The following is a 26,870-nucleotide window of genomic DNA, read 5'->3' as shown; positions in this document are numbered from 1 at the left end:
GACAAATGATACAGCATGCCCTTGGCCCACCCCTCTCTAAAGGGGAGCTGAGAGCCTGCCTAATAGCAGGTTTTGAAGCAAGAAAAGCAGGCCACAGGTTTCTTGCCACTGACCAGTGCAACACCCCCAAAGGGATGAATAAATGTTTTAAGTAACTAGTAAGTCCACAGCCATGACTTCTGGCAGCAGAGAGGACCAAAAAGGCCAGCTGATGATCGACTCCAGGTTTTCTGCTCAGAAACAATTGCAAGCCCATTCAGAACAGCTGGGAGACTATTTTCATCACTTGACACAGCAGGTCTGGAGAGGAGCTGCTCTTTTTGGACTACGCCATCACACATTTACCCCAGTCATTACAGCCAGGGAGTGTAGGAGGATTGGCTGAGGTCTTACCCACTCCTGCCACCAGGACATCTCCACTTCTGTCCTCCACAACCGCAGCACTTCTGTCTGCCAGCTCAAGCCCAGCCCTACCTGCAGTGATCTGAGCTCGTAACTGAGCACCTCCTGTATAATGAATCCGGGATCTTAACCCACTGTTAACAGCCTCCAGCAAAGCTGCCACATTGGTTGACAGCATCCAAGTACAAAGGAAAAAAACCCAAACCTCAGTTCTTTCTTTTTCATAGCACTGCTTAAGCTTTGCTGATCACAGAACAAAGTCTTTGCCAGGCCTTTTCCCTCTGTCATAGCTCCAGATGTTTTAACTGCAAGCCACCTTCAAGGAGAAAGCATTTTGGTTTCTTCATAACTCTACCCTGTCCCTAACTTTTCACTTGGTGGTGGAACGGGGAAGGAAGTAGGATGAAGCAAGAGCTAAGAAGGAGAGAGCAGATGCCAGATGGCATGGTAACAGGCACAGAGCAGCTCTTACATGGAGTCTCTTTGGGAGAGAGGGGAACACGCTTGAATCCTATCTACTGCAAAGCTGATGGGCCTGGCAGATGGGAGACACCACATGGCAGGCCAACAGAGTGTCCGGAGAGCTCTGGTTCACTGGATATCTTGGCTTACCTGCGTGGCCAGGCTGAGGACCTGCTGAACCAGCTCCTGTGTCTCGGAAGGCTTTTTTAGGAACAGCTTCACTATAGCAGTCAGTAGGGTGAGCTGCACCTAAGAGAAAGGGACACAGCAGAGATTAGAAAATTCATTCATGCGTTAGAAATGTCTCCCAAGTCTCAACATCCTTTACTGATGTAAAACTCAAGTCCTATGCTTTATAACAGCATTACACTATTCTTTGCCAGTGAAACCCAGTACAATGAGACTCAGGCTCTTGCCTGTCGCAAAACACTTTTGCAGACAAACCCCTGATCAGCACACTGAGATCTATGTCATACTTTTATGCATCTCATCACTATTTTTCGGTATGTTCTGGTCCCTAGTAGTGCTATTCCCCCAAGAAGTATGCAGTATCTAGAAACCCCTCCTGTTCCGTCTTATCTTTCCAAGAAGAGAAGTTTGGAAGATACAGACAACAGAGCAAGTCTACAGACTCTTAAGAGTTTTATTTTAGCCAAATACTGAAGTTTTTATTGGGAGCTATTTTCTGACGACTGCAATAATATTTACCATCTGTCCCATACATACACTGCATGAAACACTACAGATAAGATGCACAACACAATTTTACCTGAGTACTTTCATCATGGAAGCCCTCCAAAAAACTCTCCAACAGCTCATCTGCATTGTCAATTCTTTCTGCATATTCGCCCACTATCCAGATCATGGCAGCTCTGGCATCTGGTTCATCCAGGGAATCTAGGTTCTCGCACAGAGTGGCAATGATGCTTTCATACCTGATTTGTCAGAGTACAGGTGGATTACTGGGGTGAATTCAACTTGTGTTACTCCATCTCTGCCCACACCATTCTGCAGAGAATCCTGCACTGAATTACAATGTCTTGTATTTCTATGCAACAAGCAGCATTTTCACTCAACTACAGAAGATATTCCTAGGCTTTTTCTTTTTCCAAGCTGAGCACTAAGATCTCACAGGGTCCTCAAGAGCTTTGCAGTTTTGTTAATCAGCAAGACCACCCAGATGTGGAATTCAAGACATAGCTGCCTCCCTCTCTGTTTTGCTAAAGGGAACATTTGATCCAACAGTTCAAACCGTGAGTCTGTGTCAGATCCTGCAGCCTCGCTGGCGTCTTCAGACTGGTAACTCTAAACTGGATATTATGCTTCCCCAAAGGCTTTGCTGTAAACCAGACAATACCCCGCACTAATTATTTAGCTTCCCCTATTCCCATGCGTGGGTATACCTGTCATAAGCAGGCAATCTATCTTGTAGCTGACAGCAGAAATTGCCAGAGAGGCCTGCAGATGTCCCATATTACTTTTTAGGTGATCATGAAGTCTCTGCTGAAAGACATTGCTGCTGTTTTGTAGCTGAAGAGACAAAACCTTAGTGCAGAAACAGCTTAAAAGAAGCTGAGTACTGCCCAAGCCAGAGAGAAGGCTTGATGGAGAAAGCCAGCAGCGCTTTGTTCAGCACAATCTGACTGGGATCTCAGACCATGAGAGCCAGGAACTTTCATGGCCTTGTATATAAGCCTTCTAGAAGGGACGAGCAAACGAGAAGCCTGATGCTGTAAACTTGGTCAAATTTTCCTTCTGGCATTCTCTGTGAGAGCTTTACTAGCTTTTGATTAAGGCTTATACTCAGCATCAATATGGAACAGTGGGGAAGGAAAAGCTTTCAATTCAAACTAATAATGTGTCAAGCTGATACCTCATCCGGAGTCAACACCTGAATCCTGCTGTACTAGGAGCTAGAATCAGAATGGACGCTGCTCTTCAGAAAAACGGCCACCTTTGCCTCAAAGCCCTGGTAAGCTATGCTGAGTGAGTTTTACATTGCTCTGTTCTGATGCTAGCAGACAACGGCTTCCAAAAATCTTATATTACTATCACATACTTGTTGGGGTACTTGCGGAAGATGTCTCTGATGACAACAATGGCCTCCTGGACCACATAGTTGACTTTGGTTTGGATGAGGTCTAGCAGTGTGCTCACGCAGCGCTCTGCAGATTGCTAGGGAGAAGAACAGAACAAAACAATTAAAACAAGCTGAAGAAACACTCCTTCCCAGCCCACAGCACACGCTGAGGAACGAGGCATGCACATGAGAAAAGGCCCAGAGGGGGAAAACAAAAGGACGACAGCTACCAACTCAATATGCATGTCCAGAAAAAACCTACGGGTTGACAAGTGCTTGTGTATTGACAGTGGAGATACCAGCTGACTCCAGCTCCTGCAAAAAGCAACAGTTGAAGCAACCGTGCCAGTAGATAACTGGATCACCACACAAGAGGTCTTAAGAACATTGCCTGCATTACTACTTACACCACCCTCTGGCTGGCTAGCAATTGAAACAGGCCACCGAATAAGCTCTCTTGGACTTGTCCAAGCTGTGGCAACCAGAGCTGGGAGAGTTTTGACAGGGACTGCTGGAAGGTGTCTGGGGAAGCTAGAAGGCAGGGGAAAATCATGCTGTCAATCACACTGCAAGAGCAGCAGCAAAAAGCAGCTCACACCAGCAAAAGGTTCAGTATTTTTGGGGTGAGGTCATTAGCACCATGTGAAGATACAGCTATAAATAGAAATCCAATTGTCGCTAATGCAGCTTTCACATTAATTAGTTCAAAATTCCCAGCTACAGGCACTGTAAGGTAACAAGGACTGGACACTGGCATGCTCCAGGAACCAGAACTGGAGTTAGAGACAAATAATTCAGGGAGGTCTATTCCCAAATAGCACAGTAAGGCAGGACATCACAGGAGCAACCAACTCCAGCACCGGAGAGTCTCAAATAAGGACAGCGATTTGGCTATTAGCAGAGCACATATGAAGCCTCATTACACAGCTGGTGATTAACGTGAGAAGCAGACTGCTCATGACACTGCCTAGGCAGTCACCATCAGAAGATTCATAAAGCATTCAGGATCGAGACAAATATCACAGGGCACAAACAATAGCAACGTAGGTGGATTTTTCAGCTGACGTGAGCTAATAGTCCCCTTCACTTTCAGAGCCCTTGAAGGCTGGGCAGGAGGAGGAGGAATGAAATGGCATTTAAGTCACAGGAATCAGTTTTTTGAGAATGGGCAAAAATCTCAAGGACAAACCTCAAGACTTGTAGAGCTGAATTTGGGACAAGCAGAGACTAAAACCTCTTGGTGATTTCTTGCCCTCATGACTCTAGCTGTGGTGTCTTACAAACACAGCCTACAAGCACAAACAGTGGCAATGCTGGCATGGGGATCAGCCAAGAGAGGAGACACTACAAACCAGTGTTTGCTCTGTCTTTGCAAACTGGCACTCCCCTGAAATTCACACCAAACAGAAAAAAATCCAATACAATTGGTATCAGAGTAAGGAGAGGTATCATAAAATTATATGATTGGTATAAGATTTTTTTGTGATACCTCTCTCTCCTCAGCATGGCTTTACAGGTACTATGCCACTATGGAGGCAGTGAAATGGCAATCTGACAATGTCCTACTCCGATCTCCTCTCCTGCTCAAGAACAGATTTGAGGCCTGTGACCTGGAAGACACTTCCATTTCATGGAGACTGACCATGGACCTGGCTCCACACAGATTGACATCGCTCACAGTGGGAACCCCACTGACAGTCCTTGCAAGATGCTTCAGAGCTTGCAATTTGATCTGTTACCAGTTTCTCAACAACTTTCACTAGATGTTTTAACAAGTGGCCTTAAGGGGCACTTGGGGTAAATCTCTCCTAAGCCAACTCTACTCTACAGAACCTACAGCATCTGTCACTGTTTGCAACAAGCAGTCCAGCCCTGTCAGAGCCTACAACTAGCAAAGCTTTAAGAGCTGCAGAATTCAAGGAAAAGCAAATTAAGGTTTATTTTTCTTTTCTTTAGACACTTCAAAACGTGATTTTTCCAGGAAGAGCACAACATCCACTTTGAAATATGCAGTATTGATTTTTAGCCCAAGAGTCCCTTGGCAAGTGAGCAGTCATATGGGCACATCCATAGTAGAGCAATCCCTCTAATGAAATTTCCCTGTGACAAAATACATCTCAGCTCACCCCATCCCTTGTAAACATGTTGCTATTTGAAGGTGGACATCCCTGGGGACTGCAGTGCTCTGCAAACTGATGAAAGAGTGCTCCAACCAGAACAGCTCTCAAGTTGGAGTGAGGAAGGACAACCAACCAACGTCAAAATTGCTCTGTTTTTCTGTAGAAACCAAATGAAAGCCCACAAGATTACTGAGGTAGCATATACCATGCTCACAGCCATGACCCTCAATGATTTCCAAGAACCAGGCTGCTGGCAGAATCTCCTGGAACCGAGACAAATCCCCCTCTAATATGGCTCCTTCTGCTTCTCCTTTACTCCAGAGGAATAATTATTCTTACTGCATCCACTTAATTTCCTTTTCCCTTAGGAGTGGTGCTTTGTTTCCTTTCAACCAAAGCATCAGATGACTACTTCATCTAGGGCTGTCAATGGAGCAAACCGATGCACAAGCCAGATACCTTCACCTCTTGCTGTCAGGTCTAGCTACACCACACAGTTTGCTGTAGACATACTCAAGCTAACTCTGAGCCCAGCTAGTCCATCCATGCAAAATGATGTTGTTCTGACATCCCCCAAACCAATATGGCTACTTAAGCCTGGGCAAAATCCATCAGCCTTGCTATTCAGCATGGGTATTGCTTACATTTCCAAAACGAGCGCTACCTCTGCTGTTAGCACCATGCATTGCTGCGCAGCAAAGATAATGCCACACTTGCTCTACGGCGCACGTCACAGCAGACAAATCTATTTACTGTCTTACTCTTCTAGGAGAGACAATTAGACAAAAGGTAGGATCCTTGAAGCCAGAGCTGAGGTTCCCTGTGAATACTCATTCATCAACAGCTCCCGCCAGCTGTGCCCTATGTCAAAAAGCAGATTTCTAAGCTTTGGGAACTTGGACACTGATGGCTGAGAGAATGCTCTTCCATTAGTCATAACTCACAGTGCAAACAGCCTCTAGTAAACACAGATGCACTGGGGACAGGGATTAACCTAGAGATGAGGACACTGTAATGAGTTGTTCTATATTTGCCCTCTTTAAATCTGGCTCCTGTCAGAGTAGTAAACAGACCTCATCTTTAGCAGCAGTGTCTTCAAAGGAGCGTTGCTAAAAATCAAGGTTAACACTGCTTATTGAGAGACGCAATTACACAGTTGGAGGGTCACTGCAAATTTGCTGAGACATTATTATTAGTCCTTTGAATATTGAATATGACTGTCATGGTATCAGGGATGGGAAGAAAGAATGTAGGGGATGAGGGCAGGAAAGGGTAAAAACTTCTAAAACCACCTTGATACTGCAGGAATACACCACCTTTCACGTGAAACTAGGACAGACACATGGCCAAATCCTAGCGAGAAAGTCCCTACTGAGAACTAAAGCAAACTCCCACTACCCAGCACAAGCACTGCCACAAAAAGGGCTGCCACTAGCTTCTTTTAACTTCTCAGTAGCCCTCTTCCATGCTCAAGAGCATTTTCTATTGTCACTGCTGTGGCTCCATCCAGAGAGCCTCCTGCCTGCACGCAACATGGAAGGAGCACTCCAGTATTTTGAACTGCAGACACAAAACAGAGGCAGCGATCACCTGCTCTATTGGGCCACACTTAAAAGAAAGCCCATGGCAATGATAAGCCTTTAAGAGCTGAAGGAAGGAAGAGAAGGCTGCATGGGCAGTCGATTCTCACAAAAGGACAGAAGTTGGTGTCCTCTTTACATAGACTTACAGTAGTTTAGCTGAAACAAGGGAAACCTGTGCACTGACACTATACTCAGCCAGGCATGATTAGGTTTTTATTTAAATCAGCTGTCAGGCAACACTCACGGGAACACACTTTAGCAAAAGCTAAATGAGCTTAGCTGAAATTAGACCACTTATGTGACATTTTGCACTCGGTTATCAGTTTACTGAAAAGTACCAACACCACAGCATAAGCCTTCTCTCTCTTCACAGGCTTTCTGAGCTCCTGTCAGGCATATCAGATTAATTTACAGGGAAATTAACAGGGACATCACTAAAAAAAAAAAAACCCAAACAGCTCTATTATGAGCATTTTGGTGGATGTTCAACCAGCAGGGGACATTTCAGACTGTTGTTTTGGATAACTGCAGAGGTTCTTGGGAACTTATTTGTGTCAGCATCTAGGCTGAAGAGAGCGCACCCCAAATGAAGCTACAAGCTATAGGGACCTTTAACAGTAGATAAACAGATAGGGTCACTCTATGTTTGTGCAAATTGCACTTAAGTGCCCCAAATCTCTTTAATTCTATGCATGTGTTCTATTCAGCTGAAACAGGGGGGACACAAAACATTTCATAATACTGAGTTTCTCTGCACAACCCCTTCAAAAGGTCAGGCCACAGCTATTAAAGGAGGTCCTCATGGATAAGTGGTCATTGTTCCATTGAAGCCAGTACAATAAAATATTCCATCAAGCTGCCTTGCTCTGCCTGCAAGCTGAGGCCTGAGAGGAGCGCACCACTCTCCTGTGATGTACTCAACTGGAGCTCACAAGCCCTACTGTTCAGCTGGGGCTTTGCCCATGAGCATGATGTATCCAGGTCACTTGATTGCCACCACAGGAGCAAAGAAAATTTGCATAACATGGCAACGAGATGGCAAAGCCCGTCATTGTTTTTGAAGACAGAGAGCCACAGAAAACCTCAAGTTTCAGATACTTGCCTCAACCTTGATGGCACAGCGCCCAATTGCTCGGACAGCCTTGCGCACAAAGTCAACGTCCACCTCAGTAGCGTATTCCTTGAGCTCTGCCAGGACCTGCAGAGAAAGCACACCAACGTGAGTCCCTGGGGTCACACAGAGAGAACATCCCACTCTGACAAGCGATGCTACTTGAATACCAGAACACGAGCAGAATGTATTCTTCCACAGCTAGCCACACACGTTGCAAGCTAACACAGTCAAACTCTGCAATCAATCTCTCTCTCTGAAACCCACTGGCTTGGATTAGGCAGCAAGACTTGATTTAGGCTGGTCAAAGCCAAAAGATGGCTCGGTCTAGATTATTTTCAAATTCCCCTGAACAAAAGCTGGGTGCAAAATCAGCCCTGCCAAACTTAAATGTTGCTATTCCTTCTTACACTGAAAATACAGTGAAGTAGGGGTCACATCCATGCACATAGATTTTATGTATGGTTTGTTGTACTTATTGTTCTACATTCACTGCATGCAAAGCTCTCAACAACAACCATTTTTGATCTCTCCTTTTCTGTGCTGAGATGAGATTTCTGAACCTCTGGATCCCTACTGGATCCAAAAGAAGGATGCAGAGGAGATCTGAGGACACCCTGGAACACCTATACAGAGACTAATAACAGCGTGAAGATATTTCCCCTCTTAAGAATAAGATTTACTATTTTGTCTCAGTTTTCTTGCTAATGAAAACTGAACAAGGGATTAAACCAGGACCTGCTGGGATCATACAGACCACTAACTAAAAAGCTACTTTGCCTTAAACAAATCACTTAGCTTAGAAAAAGTGATTTTGAAAAAAAGACCCTACACAATTTATATTCCCTCAAAATCTCATTTGTTTCAGTTTCTCATGTCAAACATGACATCAGGGATTTCATTGTGATGTCACAAATAGATTGCAAAGGAGAGGTGAACAGCACAAAGCGAGACAGTTGTTTGAAAAATCTCTAGTCGACACCAATTGCTCGGAACAATGACAAGATAAAGAGGCCTTGAAGGGCCAGACTGCAGACAAATAAATCTGCAAGGAGTAGACAGGACATCTGTGTTTTGAAGTTTTATTATTTCTTTGGATGGACTGTATTGCACAGTACTTAGAGCAGGTTTAGCAGCTTATGCTTTTCAAATACTGCCCAATTCTGAGCGCCTCAGATTCAACACTCTGCTGCTTTGGTCTAGAACGGGCACGGGGATGAAGAGTCTCGACAAGCTGCACAGGGAGGATGCGGGTAGAAGCCTGCTCTCCTTGGGTCTCATTTCAGGGCATATTTCTGATGAAGCTTGGGTTGTTTTTAGGAATGCCTCTTTAGAACCAGGAAGAGATTCAATCATTAGTCTGCAGATCCCAGTCCCAGACTCTGCCCTCCAGACACCACTGCCTTTCATACAAACAACCTGCATTATCTAAACATTATGCATTAAAATTGGTATGGAGCCTACCAGAGATAAATAGAAAATTCTGAATACATTCTCATGGAAACGGATTTTTAAAATGTTTTCCATGTCCCCAGCACAAAAGGGGCATGAATTACCTTGCTCTGTTCCAAAAAAACATCAGAGGAGAGAGCTGAAGAAAGCTGCTTAAAAATGTCACATTAAATGAAATTGTTTTGTGACAATTAGGATAGCACAATAATAGCACTAACCAGAGGCATTAATCATTCTGCATTAGTGTTAGGTCTTGTGGCCAGGGTGGCACTCAAGAACACTTCCTTTAAGAAAGGAATTTGGATTAAAACTACATCAAATCCATGGAGAATCTACACTGTAAAGCAGTCTCAACTCAGTTTAGCTTTAGCTTTGTGCAATTTCCACTCTGAAAGCAAGTTAAGCAAAATAAAGGTTATTTTAGCTCTGAAGAGTGTCTATGCAAGGTTTTAACAATTTAACTAATACACTTGAAATTCACCCTTCAGTAATGTTTGGCCCTTCTGAATGTCTCCATTACAGGCACACCCCTCTCACTTGAAACAAGCCTCTCATTCCAACCTCAGCACTAGCGGTGACTCATTTGACAGGAGACATCAGCTCTCCTCCTGGAATTGTAATCTGTAAAACAAGATCTACCTAATGGTTATGATGCAAGACATACCATGCTATTAACATTTAAATTATGGAGGAAACTCCAACACCTCCCATTAAGGAGCTGCAAAGAGCACTATACCAGGGACAGTGATGCCTAAAAGCCAGGACAACACTAGCAGTAGTTGCATACATCCTCATGCAAGGACCATGAAAAGGTTTTCCATCCCCAGAACACACGCAGAACACATCGGAGGTTCCTCAGCTGACCTGGGCAATGTTTGCTTGAGAAGCTAGGCGGATCATGATGTCCAGTTTCTCCAGTTTGACATAGATAGGGTCGTTGTACTTCACAAAGAACACCTTGATCTCCTGCTTCAGGATTTCAGGCCTGGAGGGAACATAACGTTGTTTCACTCAAGACTGGTAAAAACAATGGGCTCTATCCTAACCAAAGGTATCTTTTGTTTAGAAATCTACCCGAACATTCACAGAGAAACAGAAAGGTGTCATTTTGTGTCCAGGACATGCAAACAAATATATGAGAACAACAATTTTAAGAAAGTTAGAAGGCTGGAGAGAAAGATTGTTTAAATGCAAAATGCAGAATTCAAGTCTCTCTAACTATGCCTACATCTCTACCTCCTCCATTTGAACTGCTGAGCCAACCACTGCAGACAGTCAGTGGACGTCAGTGTTTTCAGTGAAAGAATAACATCCTCATCTCAATGCAAAACCCACCTACAAACTCATTTTCTACTTTCACTTGCAAGATGCCAGTGCACAGTAACTCTGCCCTGAATACAATCACAAAGTGCTATCCAACCTATCCCACCTTTCCATCAAGGAACAACAGTATTTAAACATGCACGTGGGAGTAAACTGGTGAAAAAAAACCACCCACTGTACATCAGTATGTCACCAGCCTGTTGTTCTATGCTGAAGAGAATAGCATAGACACATTGAGTTTCTACAGTTCTGCATGGTTACACCCTCCTTACTATTTGCAATCAGATTTAGAGTCTAATGAGAGGGCAGTTCTTACTGCTCTTAAAAAGGCAGTGAAGAGACAGGCAGGTAAAGAGATACTGTACAAGACTGGTATCACAAGTATGCTGTAAAGAAAATTAACTCAGGCTCCCAGAGTCATGAGACTGTTTAATCCGTCCCTCGAGGGATCTGAACCTGGATGAAATGAAGTTCTGTGTGTATGGAAAGATCTGAAGGTCTGAGATAACCAGATGCCCTTCGACAACCCAGGAATAACACCCCCCCCCGAGGCTTTACCTTTTCTGCACAATCAAGTTGATGTTCCTCAGGGCAACATATTGAACTTCAGGCTCTCCAGACAGCAGGGTCACCAGCGGAGGGGCAAGTTTCTTCAGCAGCATGTTGTAATAGTCTGAGTCCTTGGGAAGAAGTTCCAGGAACTTCATCAAGACTTTCACCGCTGACAGTACCACTGCTGAGTTGGCATGAGACAGCCGAGGGGTCACCCGTTCACAAATACTGGAGACAGAGGAGTAAGAAAGGGTTCACGTGTATTTCAGAATGTCAAATATTTCAGATCTTATCTGAATTTAGGAGATTGTACATGGCTGAAGACAGCTTCCTGAGACACTTCTTTGATTTGGTTTTGTCACAATGAACAGGCCTGCTTTCCTGAACACAGCAGGAAGCAAACAAAAACGACTTCTCTCACAGCTTCAAGTTTCTCTCCTGCCACAGTTAGCTCAGGAACTCTTCCGTCTCTCAGCATTACAGTCCCAACGCATGTTCAGTTATTAGTGCTTTCTGCCTTTGCCTGGTAGTATTCTCTATTTCTGTGATCTCGTCTGTCACTTACAAACACAACTTTAACAAAACAGCTATGAGAGAAACACTTTAGCCCCCATATAATCATTCAGAGGTGATACATGCTTCTGGCTTGCTCGGGGGGTTGCTGCCATTTCAACCATTTGTTTCTGCAAAAAAAGGTTTCTGTTACTCTGAAGATACAGGGAAGAAGTGACTTAAATGCCCTCCCAAATCTCAGCTTCACCACTTGCCTCAGTGGATCCTATGATCAACAGGATCCTAAACAACCCATCCCAAGCGGAAAGGAAGTTTGGGTTCATATGGTCCTTCTTACAGCATCTGTCAAGTTTCTTCCCACCCCCTCCCGCATATTGCTAACCCAGAACAATCTTGTTCCCATCTGTGCCTCAAAGTTTCTTTCCGTGAAAGATTTGCTTTCAGCCACCCGGAAGGGAAGCAGCATGGCTAAGTGAAGAGCAGAGGAGTCTGTAAGTCAAAGCTGGGGGAAGCTCCCAGCTGCCACTGCCCAAGGTCACCTGGCGTGCCAAAGCTGCTTCAATTCTCCGTGCCTCAGTTTCTCCATGCACAGGGATAATGACACCAGCCTTGCTGTGAAGGAGAACACTATATAAAACTAGGTGCTGTCATTCTCCTATCTGAAATAAGGCAGGCTCCGAGAGTTAAACTCCACACAAAGGAGTAAAAGTAGTTACTGCCCATCCAGTTTTATACACTGCTCTTCAGAGGAATTATGGATGAGGAACTGGGACATGTTCACAGCTGTTCAAACTAGCGGTCCCTTTCTGACAAAGCTGGGATAACACTGGCCTAACACCCTGGAGATCTCTGCAGGTTTCTAGCACTCATTAATAGCTGTTTCTGGCACAGAAACAGAGCACAAGGGGGAAGGAGGCGGGGGGGGGGGGGGGGAAATCAGCAAGACTACTGGCAGGCTTTTTAAAAAAAGTGAATTATCTCTTGTGCCTCTAAAAACGGTCAACAAAACCCATCGAATTCTAAAAGGCCTGCCCAGGATTTTGCATGTAGGCTTGTGGCCCTTCCTCCCCCTCTGCACCCCAACATCATCTACATGAAATATATCAAGTCTGAGAATTCCCCTGTTCCAAGTAATTTTCCTTGCTGGTTCCTTGTTCTCTTCGGTAAAGAATCTGACTTTTTGTGATTCTGGATACAGACAAGGAGGAGGCTTGAAGTGCACAAATTAACACCCCACTACCTAAACCCTAACATCTTTGTATTTACATTTAGTCATTGCAGCTAAAGGTAAAAGCACAAGGGTGAATTTGGAGCGATAAGAAAAATAATTTCTTATCTCTATTTTCAGTTCTATCATATCACAGACTAGTTTTTCGCTGGAAAAAATATTCCAGTCCCAGACCTGCAGTACTTTGGAAGCCCCCAAACCTATAAGGGCTTCTTGCCTTTCAAAGTAGCAAAACCAGATTTGAAAGCTCTGCTTTAAAACAGAAAATCCTCCAAACAATGCTTCCAGATGGGTCAACCATTGTTATACGTTTGGTCTCGGGCTGATCCCTTCTCAGTAATGCCAGTTCCCGTAAGAACTAGCCTTTTAAATGGAAAAAGTGAAAAAAAAAAATGATAAACAGTGAAAGCCGTTCTGCAAAGGGGCAGGTTTCCAGCATCAGCCCAAACTACCAAAAGTTGCCTCCCTTTCAAACCTCTTTTACTTCAATTCTTATTTGTGCTGTTACATACCTGAACAGAGACCCCTGTTATTACAAGCCCTTTTCAGAGCTGCAACGCTGCCAGAAGCCTGCAAGTGCCCTGCTACCGAATAACCTTAAACGGCCCATGCAAAGAGCAGGAAGAAGCATACCTCTGAGCTTCACGATCATCCTTGGGGTTGTAGTTGGACAGACAGTCCAGGATGAAGATCTGGCCCCACTCCGTGCACTCATTTAAAGCCGTCAGCAGCTTGTTAATGTTCTGAGGGTTCAAATCCAGCAGGTTGCTGTTGGGATGCGATTCACTGATTTCCGACAAGGCAGCCACAGCGTTTGCTACCACCTGGGAGAAGAGACAAGAAGATGTGTTCTTTGCTGGGCATGCCATCAGTGGCTTGGCAGGGATTAACTTGGGCATAACATGAGTTACACATGGGAAAAAAACATGGATTTCAGCTGCTCAGCAGCAGCCGCCATGTCAGTCATCCGAGCCTTCAGGGACCCCGTGCAATCTCACAAACAACCTGGAGAGCCCAAAGCTTGACTTTGCCAAAATTTGAAGAGTCTCTTGGGGAGGAAGTGAAAGAATAGCAGCACATCAGGAGGGGGCTGACACACACAGGAAACATGAAAAGCCAGCATGGGTTCAAAGAGCATTTTGCTAGAGAAATTACAACTTGAAAGTATTTTTGTTGAAGATAAACAAAAGTTAAAGTTGCCTCTGGACAGAATGGGGACCTGGGACCAGGGCCTCACAACAGACTTTACTCTGGAGGAAGCTAGAGATGGCATCAGAGAGCGTCCACATGGAACAAGAACATCTCGCCTTCCTGCAGGCTCCAGACTTCCACCCTGGCTCGCTTCAAGGAGGCACCATCTCCCCCCACTTCCAGGAGATGCTCAACTGATATAGTCAAGGTCTCAAAACCTCTAATTGCCCTACTCATTCAGGAATGGATGCCTCTTGCCCAATTTCCCCTTGGCAGTCCCGCGGCACATTGCTTAATGCGATCCGAGAAATGAGAAGAACTGTCTCCTCATTAAGAGGAGATGTCAGGTGCCAGGCAGCCTTCAGCTCTGTAGCAATTCTGTCAGGTCACCCAGTCTGAAAGCAAACACACGATTTCCCTGAAACGGACAACTCCTACTAAATTTTTAATAACATATTTCAATTCCAAATAGTCTCCATAGCATCCATTTGTCTGCTTTACAGAGTCCCTTTAAAGCAAGCACTCCCGCACAACTCATCACTGAAAATATTCTTGCTACATTTAAGACTATATAAGGTCTTCTCTTTTCTAAGCATGGATGAAAGGAAACAGAGAGGAGGTCCAGGGTCCAGCTTGACAAGAGCGAGAAGTGGGAGTGCAACACAAATTTCTAATTCTTAGTTCCATAGTCAAGTTCAACAGCTATTCTAACAGATGCCATGTGAAGATTTTTAAAATAGAAGAGTTGCTGAATATATAGACAAAAATAGAAAATTTGCAGACAAGACAAAAGTCTCTTATTTTTTAACTAACTAGAAAAGGGATTTAAGCCTGAGTTTGACACACAAAACTGATATACCCTATGAAAAGGCATTTTCAGGATATTTTACAATGTATATCATGTCCAGCCCAACTCACAATTTGTACCTGCTAAAATGAAGATTGATAGCATTATTTTCTATGGGATTAAGGCAAAGAAACATCTTATCTAAAATTGTCTGATTCTTTGGATGACTAAAGATTCCTTTGATGCAGTATACTGAAAACAAGAACAACGCGACCAGAAAATTCTCTGCATTGTTCCCATCACTGCTTGTCATTAAACCAATATATTCCAAAGTCATTGCACAAGCACAGTAATGTTGATTGTTTTGCATTTCACACCTAGAGGTCAGAGATAGGATTTCGATCCAAGATTTTATGAATTTCATTAGTTGAATGAGCCTTCTGTCACCAAAATCATTAGCAATCAGAACTGTCTTCTCATACTGTTTTAATGAGTAACTTATTAATATGCTTCTTATTCTTCCCATTATTTAATCTGCCTAATTCCTGAATGGTTAATGTGACACAGCATAAAACTGAAGTAAAATACAGTTTAATTTAATTATATTTTGGAAGTTTACAAGTGAAGACAAATCATAAAAGCAACTGAAAAGTTCAACACCATTATAAAAAAGCACTTATAAAATGAAATGAGGACTTTGGAAAAAAAAATTTGAAGTACTAAAAAAAAAAGTGACAGAGCCAAAGCATTGCAGAAAGGAACCTGTCAGTTGTACTAAGGAATAGGGCTGAGCTTTGGCAAATGCACTCGCGCTGCCAGGCACTACCTTGGTTGCAGTAATCGGGCCGTGTGGATATCCTAAGCCCTGGGGCAAGTACAAGTCAAAGCAGCTGCACTTAAGTTTCTTTCCTTGCAGAGTAAGTGAAGTCTATCACTTTGAGTTTGTCACAGGCAAAGGATGCACAGAAATGCTGTTACCATGGGCTGCCTGGTACACAGTAGCTCCAACCCAGAGACCTGACTGTGAACAAGGTTTTGCTTTTAGGTTCTTTTTGGGTTCTTTTCACTAGTGTGGCAGCGTAAATGCAAGTGTCCAAATCAAAGCTGAGGATGGGACACTCCATGGCAACCCACTAGATGTCAGATTTCCATGAAAAGCATCCATGAGAAAGAGCGTCAGATGGCAAGATGCACTTAGGAGTGTGGCCTGTGGTCTCCTTGGGTGTTACAAAAAAAGGACTGGAAGGGGCTATGAAACATTTGGTGGCAGCTCAGTTCTGCCAGACAGGCTGGGATATACAGTCTCATCGTCCACAATTACAGCGGGTCCTCACCTTCTACAGTAGCAGAACAGCGCTGCTGTCAACTTGGTGACAAGAAGATAAACAAAGCAAAAGGGGATAAGGGAAGGGATGGGGAATATCTTCAAACTTTAAGCAACATTTATTAAAAGAAAAAAAAAGTACTTGCTGGCGATTCGCACTGAACATATTGATATGTTATGGTATGCCAACAAAAATAATTAGCATCTTCAAGGCTTTTTACACAGCCACAGCACAGTTGAAATGAAAACAGATTTCAGGAACCAGTCCAACATAAACACTGGTTCAAGTATGCACGCTCACCTCTCCTCATTGGCACTGCCATTGGCTTCATTACGAGACAGGAACATAGATCAATACAAGCCGGCACTGCATAGTTTGATTCCAATACACAACGACTCCTACTTTGCTGACAGCTCTCACTAAGTGATGGCTCAGGCAACACGTAAACAAAGATTGAAGCGTTGTCCACAGTTCGGGATACTAACAGTTATCACTCAGGTATGGGGAAAAATGTCCATTAAGAACCAGTCAACACCAATTCACGTATTACATCACCTGGTAACCCAGTATATACTTTTGCAGTCACATAAATGTCATTGGAAATATTTAGAAAGATGTTTTGGCCAAAGAAAATCTACAATATCAAAGCTGCACCTTAAATCTTCAACTCTGTTGATAGTTCTTCCTTAACAGAGCAACACAAGATAGTCAAGTCCAACTGCACTGAACAGCAAGTACAACGTACAAAGTCATAAAATGTTACACAACAGGTTGGGTTTGTTACCTTGAAAATAAATAGCAATGATTATACACTTACTAGGGGACATATTAAAAGTAAAGATAAAGCTTTACAAGTGTTAGAGGACAAAGTCCTCCATGGATCTGGAGAAGTTTCACAGCCAATGCCCTACTTTGGCTACAGAAAAAAAGCCATAGGTTTCTTTAGCAAACAAAGTATTCTCTGCTTTTCAAAACATGCAACAAGTTCATTTTGATGAGAAACCAACCAGGAGTTGGATAACTCATTTCACAGATTGGAAGGAGACTAAAAGGACAAGAAACTAACATTTCTTTAGTTCTCAAAAATAATGAAAAAAAAAACGAGGTCAATCCACTAGCCAAAGATATGTGAGCCCAAACAATTAATGAACAGGAAAAGCTTTTAAAAGCTTAAGCTTACAAGTTAACTCCACGGCAAAATGCCTCTCTTGACTCGCAATTAAGAATACCGTCTTTAAGCTAACAGCTACCAACCAATGAGAATCAGCCTAAAAAAAACCACCTAGAAAGTACAAATGCAGAGCAGATTGAAGATTTAATCATAATAATAATAGGTTCCTGGCTTGCTTTTAAACTGATTTAAATCAGTTCACCTTGGGTACACTTCAACATTATTCAAATGCAGTCACAGCAACATCTCATTAGAGCACAGTCGAGCCAAATGACAATAAACCTGCTTTTTGGCTTGAATTTCCCAACAAATTTAGACTCTAGGAGAAGCGTCATTGGGATGAGGATAACTAAATCTCACAGGCTCTTCTTAAAAGAAAAAAATAAACCCTGCACTTAAAACTACATTACAGATTTAACAAGAACCCAACATTTTTAAACCCACCTACAGACAAACCCCCTCTGCAGCCAGAGAGACCAGATCCGACCTCACAGAGAGCTGCAGAGGTAGGAACACTGATTTGTCAGTTATTCCTTCTGGCAGCTCAAACCTTTAGCTCAGAGCAAATCATATAAAATACATCAACAAGGAGGAAAGGGGGTGGGTGAAAACCTGAGTGTCTGCCTATCAACCCACACGGGAAAGCTTTGCAGGGGCTGGGGGGACAGGAGGGAAGCTAGGCAGATCTAGAACGCCAAACAGTCAAAGCAATCAGATTATTTTGCTAGCATCCCAGGCTAATTGGAAATTAAACCAAGTGTGTAATGGAGTTAATGAAATACAACGTTCTGCTACTTAAAACAGGAACCTCTGGCTTACCATCCCATTAAAATAAGGAGAAAATGAAGAAAAGGAGGAAAAATTAAGAGGCTCTGAAAAGATGCTGACAAAAGGCAGCCTTCCCCACATAGCTGGAGGCTCCTACCCTCAAGAGAGCCAGGCACCACGTGATGTTTTCGAGAACGGAGAGGTGCTGACATTTTCAAAGAGCACGCTGAGCTTGCATGGTACGTTCGTGTCATTAAGCACAGACTCCCAGATGGGATATTAGGGGCATCCGCATGGATGCGAGTTTCACAGGGCCACTTGTTTTCATGGCCACAGACGATGCTGTGTGCCTGAAAGGTCCCTAACAAGTACCAACACAGACAAGCTCTCTCTCCTGAGTACAGGACCCCTACTTCTGCTCATGTTAATTATATCTTTCATCTACGAGCCCCCCTTTACTTTGCTTCCCTAAAAATGGTCTATGAACTATTAAAGTGGCCCAAGCAGGCAAGTCAGAGAGCCTATATGAACCTCTCACACTGTTAATGCAGGTAACATATACGGCTTTAAATTAAAACCCTGGGAGACTAACACATCCCCAGTCTATGAATAGTCTTGGAAAGTAACAGCTCACCTGTTCAGCGTTAATTGTGACAGATTTCCAGGACTCTGGGTAAGTCATTCATCTTCCACTAATTCCATTGCAGGAGGTTGTACTTTAGTGCCTAAATGTCTGGAACCGCGCTGCTGGATACGTGATCAGTTCCTGACCACGTCCCGAAAATTGCCTGGGTAGGGAAGACCTCCTGCTTGCTTTTTGCAAGCGGGATGAATTTTTCTGGAGGTGGCAATGGAAGGGAAGTCAAAGTGTTATGCCTCCCACAGCGTGTTTGCCCTAACTGGTTTTTGCACCTCCCTGCTCCTACTGTGCACTGCAGAAAAATGCCACTTTTGTGGCAGACTAAAACACCACTCCTGCTCTCATGTCCTTGCAAAATCAGAATGTGTTAGTTGCAGGACAGGAAACCATACTTCTCCCAACTGTTGAACCTCTTGTGGTACGGGGCTAAGCAGCTGTTCAGGCATGGCTCCAACACAAAGGGTTTCTCCTTGCTACAGCTGAGTTCCCCAGTGCAGGAAACTAAGCTCTACAAGAAGCCACTGAGGGTCTGCAACCCCCTACACTTCTTCCAGAAAGCACCGGGGTCTGATCCCAGCCTGGATCAGGCACCTATCACACATTAGGAAGGTTTCTTTTGCAGGTGTTTTTGTAAGGCCCTTCGCAATTTTCCTTGCAGAGGTTCTCACTGGCACCATCCAGTGGCAAGCAGGGCTGCCTCTCATCCGAGCAGCTATTTACAAGAGAGGCACCAGCTAAGCATCAACAAAAACCTTAGCCCTAAAAAGGGGGGTGCAGAGTTACAACATCATAGCCACAGCGTTTTGTGACAAATGGTGCTTGTCAACAGCTAGCAGGTGGGTTTTTCCCCCCGACTGAAAATGTAACATCTTGACACATGTCAACAAAATTCCCCAGCACTCTGATTGATATTAGAGATCCTGGAATGATCTATTTGGCAAGACTAACACTTTGGAAATTAGACACATACTGGTGGAAGTAACTGGAAGGAGACAGGTCTCTGATGGATGAATTTGTCAATTAAGCTTTATCAATGATGGGTCTGGGAGGACAGACTGTGGAGTCATGGAAATTCATGCATTATCATACAAACTCGTTGCATCTCTCTGCCAGAGTGCTAGTATTCAAAAGGCAGGGAAAAGCACAGCTTCCACAGAAAGTGCTCAAGACCAGCATCCATCATCCACAAGCCTACCAAAACCAACCAAACAAAAAAAATCAGGTCCCACATACAGCACTGAAATTCCCTCAGACCTGTTTAGGATGACAACCTGGAGAAAAAACTAGCTCCTCAGTAAGTCAGACTGCAGCCTTCCTCTGGAGAAGCAGTTGCAGGAGCTCAGCCCGAAGCCTAAAGTGGGTTTCCACCGGCAGAGCAAGCGGAGTCAGAGTGGCCAACCAGAAGCCATGCCATCGATTAGACGGCAGCTCTCCCTCCTCCCCCAGTTTAAATCTTTGCAGCCTGACTGCTGCAACACAGACACACAAGCTGGCTTCTGAACTCCCCTGGTAATCTCCCGCATTGCCTCTTTCAAGCATCCCATCACAAATATTAACATAGCCACTGTTTTATAGAGTCTTCTCTGCAACCTCTACCTATTTAACTTCCAGCTTGCTACTGCTAGCTGTCTGCTTACTTTGCAAAAAGTGTTGCTCTCCCTCCTGGGCAGCCTCATGTAAACAGCAGGAACGCCCCATAAAGGGCCCCAAAGTGAAGGCACCACTCTTCATCAGCCTCTAAGCAATGGTTTCATTCACTGTAACATATCCAACACTGGGTAAACAAATGCCACCACTGATGTCTACAAATGCCATCAGGTGTCTCCCAGAAGGAAATATCATCTCCACCTGCAGCACAAAAAGATTAAAAAAACCCAAACCACACACAGGACCAACACAGACATTGTTGGGGGACTTCAAGATACAGCCTTCACTCTGGAACACCTAGGCTGAAAAGAAGGAGGACATTTTAGGGCCGGTGAGGCAGCCAGGGTATCTTGGAGGCAGCCCCCAACATGCTGCAGAGGCACAGCCCACAGCTCCCAGCAATATTCAGCTTCATACTAGGATGTGAATTTTCAAGTCCTTACAACCTTCCCAAGCAGGAATCGTGAACTCATCCAGCAGTGGTGGTTCACTCCTTGTACTAGATAAAACATCAGCTGCAGAGGGGAAAAAAACACAGCTGTGAGAAGTCCAGGTTTCCCCATGAGGAACAAGCGCTTTCCTATGCCTACAAAGAAGGTCATGTTCCACTCCCTGTTGTATAAGCAAAGTCCCATGTCCCAGACTGCCTCCCACAAAGTCCTTTTGGGACTCAGAGGACCACCAACAGTTTCTCAGCAAGGGGCTCATTTCTCAGCTTTATTACACAAACAAAGAGGGATAAAATTCCTGCAAAATATACAGTGGAGGACAGCCCAGGAGGCAAAAGCTGCTTCTATTTCTAAACAGGCTCATTCCTCAGGACATGGTCTCAGAAAGACATACTGCTTGCCAGCTAAAAAGAACAAGGAAAAAGAACGAAATGAGGACCTTCTTCCTCCACAAGGTCATCCAGGAAGCCCAAACATACACCTTGAAGTTCTGGCTGGCAGAGAAGGAACCTACATGGCTTGCAGTCACAGCAGGAGAGACAAGAAAGCACTGTGATTTGTATCAATAGGTTTTTAGTCTCGTCTGTGAACTAGAAACTCAATACTGCTAGAGGGAATTCTGATTAGGTCAAGACGGACCTTGCCACCTGTAGTTGTCAGAGCTCGATACATTCCCTTCTTAGTGCAGGTTATAAAATGCTAAAGGCAAAAAAAAAAAACCCAGGCACAACAAAAGAGTTTAATTATATTCCACACACCTAGTGTATTTACTAATCAGCTTGTTATGTGATCTCAGTTTCCTCCATATTGATTCACAATAGTGTATCTGCCAATAAACTGTGATGTGTAGACGGTGTAAAACATGACATATTATTGGACAGCACAAAAGTGCTATGTCTATACAGCCCATGGAAACACAGGAGCAGAACAGCCACACCTATGAAAGCTTTGATCCAGCGCATCACAGTGATAACGCAGAATATGAGGAAGAAGAAATGCTACAAGAAGGAATTAAAAACCCAACAGCACCTAGAAAAGAACTGGGAGAAGGTGGCATCAACCTAACTTAATCCATGTGGATAATGGGTAGATTGACAAGAAAACTATTCCATGGGTTAAAAGTTATCCTAGAAGGTCGAGGATTGAAAATATTTGGAGAGAAAGGTTGTTCCATTCAAATATTAAAAGACCAGTAAGGCTTAAGATGGATTTCCCCTTAGGTTTTCTGCTAATATTTACATTCCTGAAGAAACCCAAGAAGTGCAGTGATAAGAGCCAGGAGGGAACTAGGTACAAGATAAGGTGTCTAACTAGCAACAGCTCTGGTTCTGCTTTAAACTGCTGCCATCTCGTGGTCTTGCTCTGCATCACCAGGGCTCAGCGCTTGCTCCAACGATGAACAGTCAGTCATTAGGTCTGATTCACAAATGTCAGAACAAGACAGTATCAGGAACAAGAAAAAAAGTTTGTTCAAGATTTCAGAGAGCCTCTGGCCACCAGTAGGTGTATAACAGACCTACCTCTCTCGCCCCACTATTATCTACTGCTGCTGCTGGGTGTGAATGGTGTCCTGCAGTAATCCGCCATCCCATGTATAAAGAGTACATAAAAATCCTGGGATGTTGTACTGAAATCGTATTTTGTTAGAACAACATGAGGATTATGGGAGGACATGCTTTCCGAGTTGTGCTATACCAAAGCTACCAGCAAGAAAGGCCCTTAGGACTGAATAAGTCCAGCAGCACACTGACAGCCCAAAGCAGCCAAGCCCTAACTTTATATTCTTCCAGACCTGGTTCTGCTGAGCTTCATGCAAGGAAATGCAGAGCAAAAAAGGAGACGGGTTTGCCCTAACACAGCTCTGGGAAGAAATGAGGGTTCCCTCTATGGAGGCAAATTCTTCGGCGGGATCCCAAGAGACAAAGAGCAGCCACAAGCCCGTTGCGCCCATCTGTAAAATGAGATTAAAGACTCCGTCCACAATCAAACTTCTGCAGTGTAACCACCCAGTAACTGAACTTGTACGCGTTATTGGCCCATTGCCTGTACAAGGTAAGACATCTCAGATAACTCAGCCGAAATGTAGTAAGCCACCAACCCGTCTGGTAACTTGCCATATATATCCATATCTATATATGCGATTAGAAGTTTGAATTAATTCACCCAGGAGAAACTGCAAAGCTACCACAGAGATTTTTCAGAAAAAGCTAGTGAACCAGCAGACTCGGGTGTCAGTCCTTTAATCGCAACTACAGCCAGCTCATCTGGAAGGGTGCAATCCTACACCTGTTCAAAAGATCACTGTATTACTGCATTTGAACAAAGGCCAGATCCTGACAACAAAAAGCCCAGATAAAGGGGGGAAAGCACCTTGGCTGTGCACCTACAGCACCTCAACAGGACCTCAGAGCAATGCTCTGAACATCCCCAATCTCTGTTTGCACTATTCTATGATAATAAACTCTTAGTTCAAAAATATGAAACAAACAACAACAAAAAAAAACCCCAAACCCAAAATGTTTCTGACCTCCAAGGTCACCTCCAACTTAGTCAGACATCATTATGATGAGGGTGATTTGAGCTGATAGAAACATGCACCCTGATCTCTGCACAATTACAACGCAATTAGCAAGATTGGAGTTGTTACTCTACCCAGCACCCAGCTAGAATGCTTAGTGCTTACTCATGTGCTAGAGGCAGCCAATTACAAAACCATAATAAAACCCTTCTTGAAGATTATTTTTCAACAGGAGTTTTTTTAGTTCCTGCTCAAAATCCTCATTTCTCAGAAGAGGGAACAAGTGTGGATTCCCTGTCTACAAAATTCTGCTTCATTAAGTGTCTAATGTTGCCTATTTCCACAAGTCATCGAAAGAGGAGAAACATTTATATTATAAATATGAATGAGTTTAGCTAACAGGTTGCAACGATTGAGATGCACCATTTACAGAAGGATAGATCCATCTGTACCATTCTTTTCAGCAATCTTTCTTTTGATAGCCGATACTGATACATACATTTTACGTAAAAAGAGCTTCCAGGAAGGGCTGCATGCCACCTGATCATGGAGAAATATCTTAATAAATATCAGCTTGCACACAAATATAACTTATCTGGCCAACACAACTCCTGGTCATCAGGAACCCCCACTGGAGTTTCACATGGAGAAAGAGCAATGAGCTGGATGGTTTGACTAAGAAGATCAACTTTAATTAGGGGTGGATAGGTCCTGTACTTTTGAGGGAATCACTGTACCACAAAGGCATGAATTTCAAAGGGGACCAAAGCAATAAACTTAACTAGAAGGAACGTCTGTATCTACTAATACTAAATACTGTATTAAGTCAGCAGCTATAAGAGCCCCAAACCTGATAAAATCTCTCCCCATGCACCCTTAAAAAGCAAGAATATAATGTCCTGTCTACAGTAAAACCTGGGAAACCAGTACACTGAACACCAGCCACGTGATCCTCTCAAAGCCTGCAGATCTGCAAACACACCACAGGCCTCTCCTCTTCATCACTATCACTCCTCCAAATTGCATTCTCCTGCTGCGAATCCTCCGCTTCAGGAAGCGCAGGTGAGTACAACATGAGGCAGGTACTGCGACCCTGCACAGCTTCAGCAGCTGTAGAGCTGCAATCAATTGCAGCAGCTGCAAAGGTTTTGCTGTCCCAGCCCATCCTCATTACCACCAAGGAGCTCATTAGTTGTACTGATGTTTTATTAGGAATCCCTATGCTACTTTCGGTGGTTTATTTAGCAAATAGAGCATACACTGCCCTTTGCTATTTCTCCTCTTCTCTCCATTCATTTAAGTCAGTATTAAGTGAATGTACTTTTGAAATAGTGCTCTCATAACAGCCAATGGTTCATTTACCAAAACAGTTAGTTCCATAGAGATCAACGAGCAGAAAGGGCAAGCAAAACCTTATTAATTTCTCCTGAAGTACCACATCTTTTCAGCCTGAGCTTCTCAACTAATATCCATGTGGCTGTAATCAGCGGAAGAAAATTAAAAAGTTGGAACCAAGGCTAGGAGAAGGTTAGGTTATATCCCTGTCCACAGCACACTCCATTGCTGCCTGTGAGCTAGTGAGTGCCAGGGGTCACTATCTAAGTAGAACTAAAGCAGCCCAATCAAGTACTTTCAGAGGCTGCAAGGCACACCCTCAACATTAAATTAAAAAAGCAGGTGTTCCCCTATATGCCTCAAAATTGCCTAGACAGAGAGAGCATGTTTAAGTAGTCATCAATATTCATGCAGAAACCTGACATAAAACAAAAATATCAGGGAGGCATACAAAAAGAACAGCTTGTAAAAGAGCTGGATATCCGAGGCAATAGGCCCCCATATCTTCTGATAGGCACCACCGCTCACAGACTTGTGCCTGTGAAAGCCAGACACCTTTAGTTTTATTGTCTTTAGAAAGCTATAAGAAAAGCAATCAGCAGCGTTCACTGTCCTAGTAAAGGGGCTGGTACCTTACCACCTGCACTTGACTTCTCCAAACCTGCCCAAAGACAGCTATAACAGAATAGCAATTTGCTTTATGTGGTTTGACTCATGCACCATAGAAAGAGCTGTTAGACCTGTCCTAATATAAAGTGAAATTATGCCATTAAGCGGAGTCAAATCAGATCTGTGCTCTAAAAGAGCTAAAAAAGTAGCAGTCACATCCTTAAACTCTGAGTTAAACCAAGCTGCAGAAGTTTTCTTCCGTGCTAGGAGCTACAACGATATCGGTATGCTCACTGGATTCCAGCAGATCACAGGAAAAAAATACCAAATGAAAGGATTATGCAGTGAGGCACTTCAATCCATTGACCACCATCTTTTAGTTACAAAATAATAGTGGAAGATGCCTAGTGTGGAAATGGACCCTTCACCAATCACGATGAAATACTGATTTAGTAGGTAATTTACTCCTGTGAAATTCTTGGTCTTGATCTCCACCTCTGCTCTGACGACTCATTTAACTTCATTAAAAACGTAAGCATTGATTTTCTCTGGTCATTACAGGCCAGTGGATTTATCTGCATTAGGGAATGAATTCATCCAACCTCTTACTCCAAAAAGAGCCAAAGCCTGCGTGAAGGCAACAGCTACAAGCTGTCACCAAGGCAGCAGCATCAAGCATTTCTTGCTCTTCTGACTCATCTGACCAGGAAGCGAAACTTCTGCTGCAGCACTCAAGACAGGCAAAACAGGCAAAGCCCAAACAGATCTAAGAATAGAAGGTATTTCCTATTTTCTGAGGCAACAAGTGTTCTCTAACCAATGCATTCATCACGGTGCATCAGTTGCAATTAAAAAGCCTTCACGTTTCTGATTATCTGCCCATTACAAACTCAAGCAGTGCGCTGGAAGGACATATACATTACCATGGGATTGGAGTCTGCAATCAGATCGCGCAGAGAATCCAGAAATCCTTGGTCTTCCACCATCTGGGCATTGATGTCATGCAGCTTCGCCACACAGACAGCTGCGGTCTTTCGTACATAAGGGTCTTCATCCTTCAGACACTTGCGAAGAGGCTCACACAAATACTCTGTGATCTTGTCCACCCTGATGCATCCCATTGTACGGACCGCCAGAGCACGGATGAGAGGGTTTGGGTCTTCACAGTCCTGCAAGAAGACAGAATATGCGGTACACAGATCTGCACCACTAGTCACCAATATCTTTCCTGCAGCCAGAATCAGGCTGTTCTTGCTTCAAACAAAAAGCATTCTCTCTGATTACATGCTAAAAAAAGGTAATTATTTCAGATCAGGGATAAAAGGTGGAACTTACTGGTTCACAGAAACATTCTACACCATCTCAAAATGTTTTCAGGCTATGACAGCTTGTAAAATAGTAAAATTGTGGTCTTGGTGTCCCTTGGTTCTCTCCAAGCAAAGCTTCTTTCAACATAATCTAGCAGCCAAATCCAAAGTACAGCTAAGCTAGAGAGGCAGCTTTCATCACCCAAAAGCTAGCCACAGGCAACTTTCAGATAGAATAAAATACTGGTTTCCAGCCTTACTGGTTTAAAGGAGAAAGAGAATATAATGGGAAAAGTC

General features: G+C 43.7%; 1 protein-coding gene across 7 annotated transcripts in view; it reads right to left on the bottom strand.

Annotated features, from left to right (window-relative positions):
- Positions 1 to 26,870, bottom strand: part of AP2B1 (adaptor related protein complex 2 subunit beta 1) — an 80,807-nt gene that overhangs the window by 44,390 nt on the left and 9,547 nt on the right. For all 7 annotated transcript variants that reach the window (XR_012676615.1, XM_075168860.1, XM_075168855.1 and 4 more), the window contains 8 exons: positions 26,190 to 26,435; positions 13,460 to 13,650; positions 11,092 to 11,313; positions 10,075 to 10,195; positions 7,750 to 7,845; positions 2,924 to 3,039; positions 1,634 to 1,799; positions 1,015 to 1,113 (listed from right to left, as the gene is read on the bottom strand). Coding sequence is in view for 6 of the 7 variants with exons in the window: in XM_075168860.1 (XP_075024961.1) it covers positions 1,015 to 1,113; positions 1,634 to 1,799; positions 2,924 to 3,039; positions 7,750 to 7,845; positions 10,075 to 10,195; positions 11,092 to 11,313; positions 13,460 to 13,650; positions 26,190 to 26,435 (1,257 nt within the window). In the remaining variant the exon portion in view is untranslated. The remainder of the gene's footprint in view (positions 1 to 1,014; positions 1,114 to 1,633; positions 1,800 to 2,923; positions 3,040 to 7,749; positions 7,846 to 10,074; positions 10,196 to 11,091; positions 11,314 to 13,459; positions 13,651 to 26,189; positions 26,436 to 26,870) is intronic.

The sequence above is a fragment of the Calonectris borealis genome, chromosome 19, assembly GCF_964195595.1.
Source record: "Calonectris borealis chromosome 19, bCalBor7.hap1.2, whole genome shotgun sequence".
Lineage (NCBI taxonomy): Eukaryota > Metazoa > Chordata > Aves > Procellariiformes > Procellariidae > Calonectris > Calonectris borealis.
Note: the sequence above shows the minus strand (reverse complement) of the source record. Positions and strands in the feature narration are given on the sequence as shown.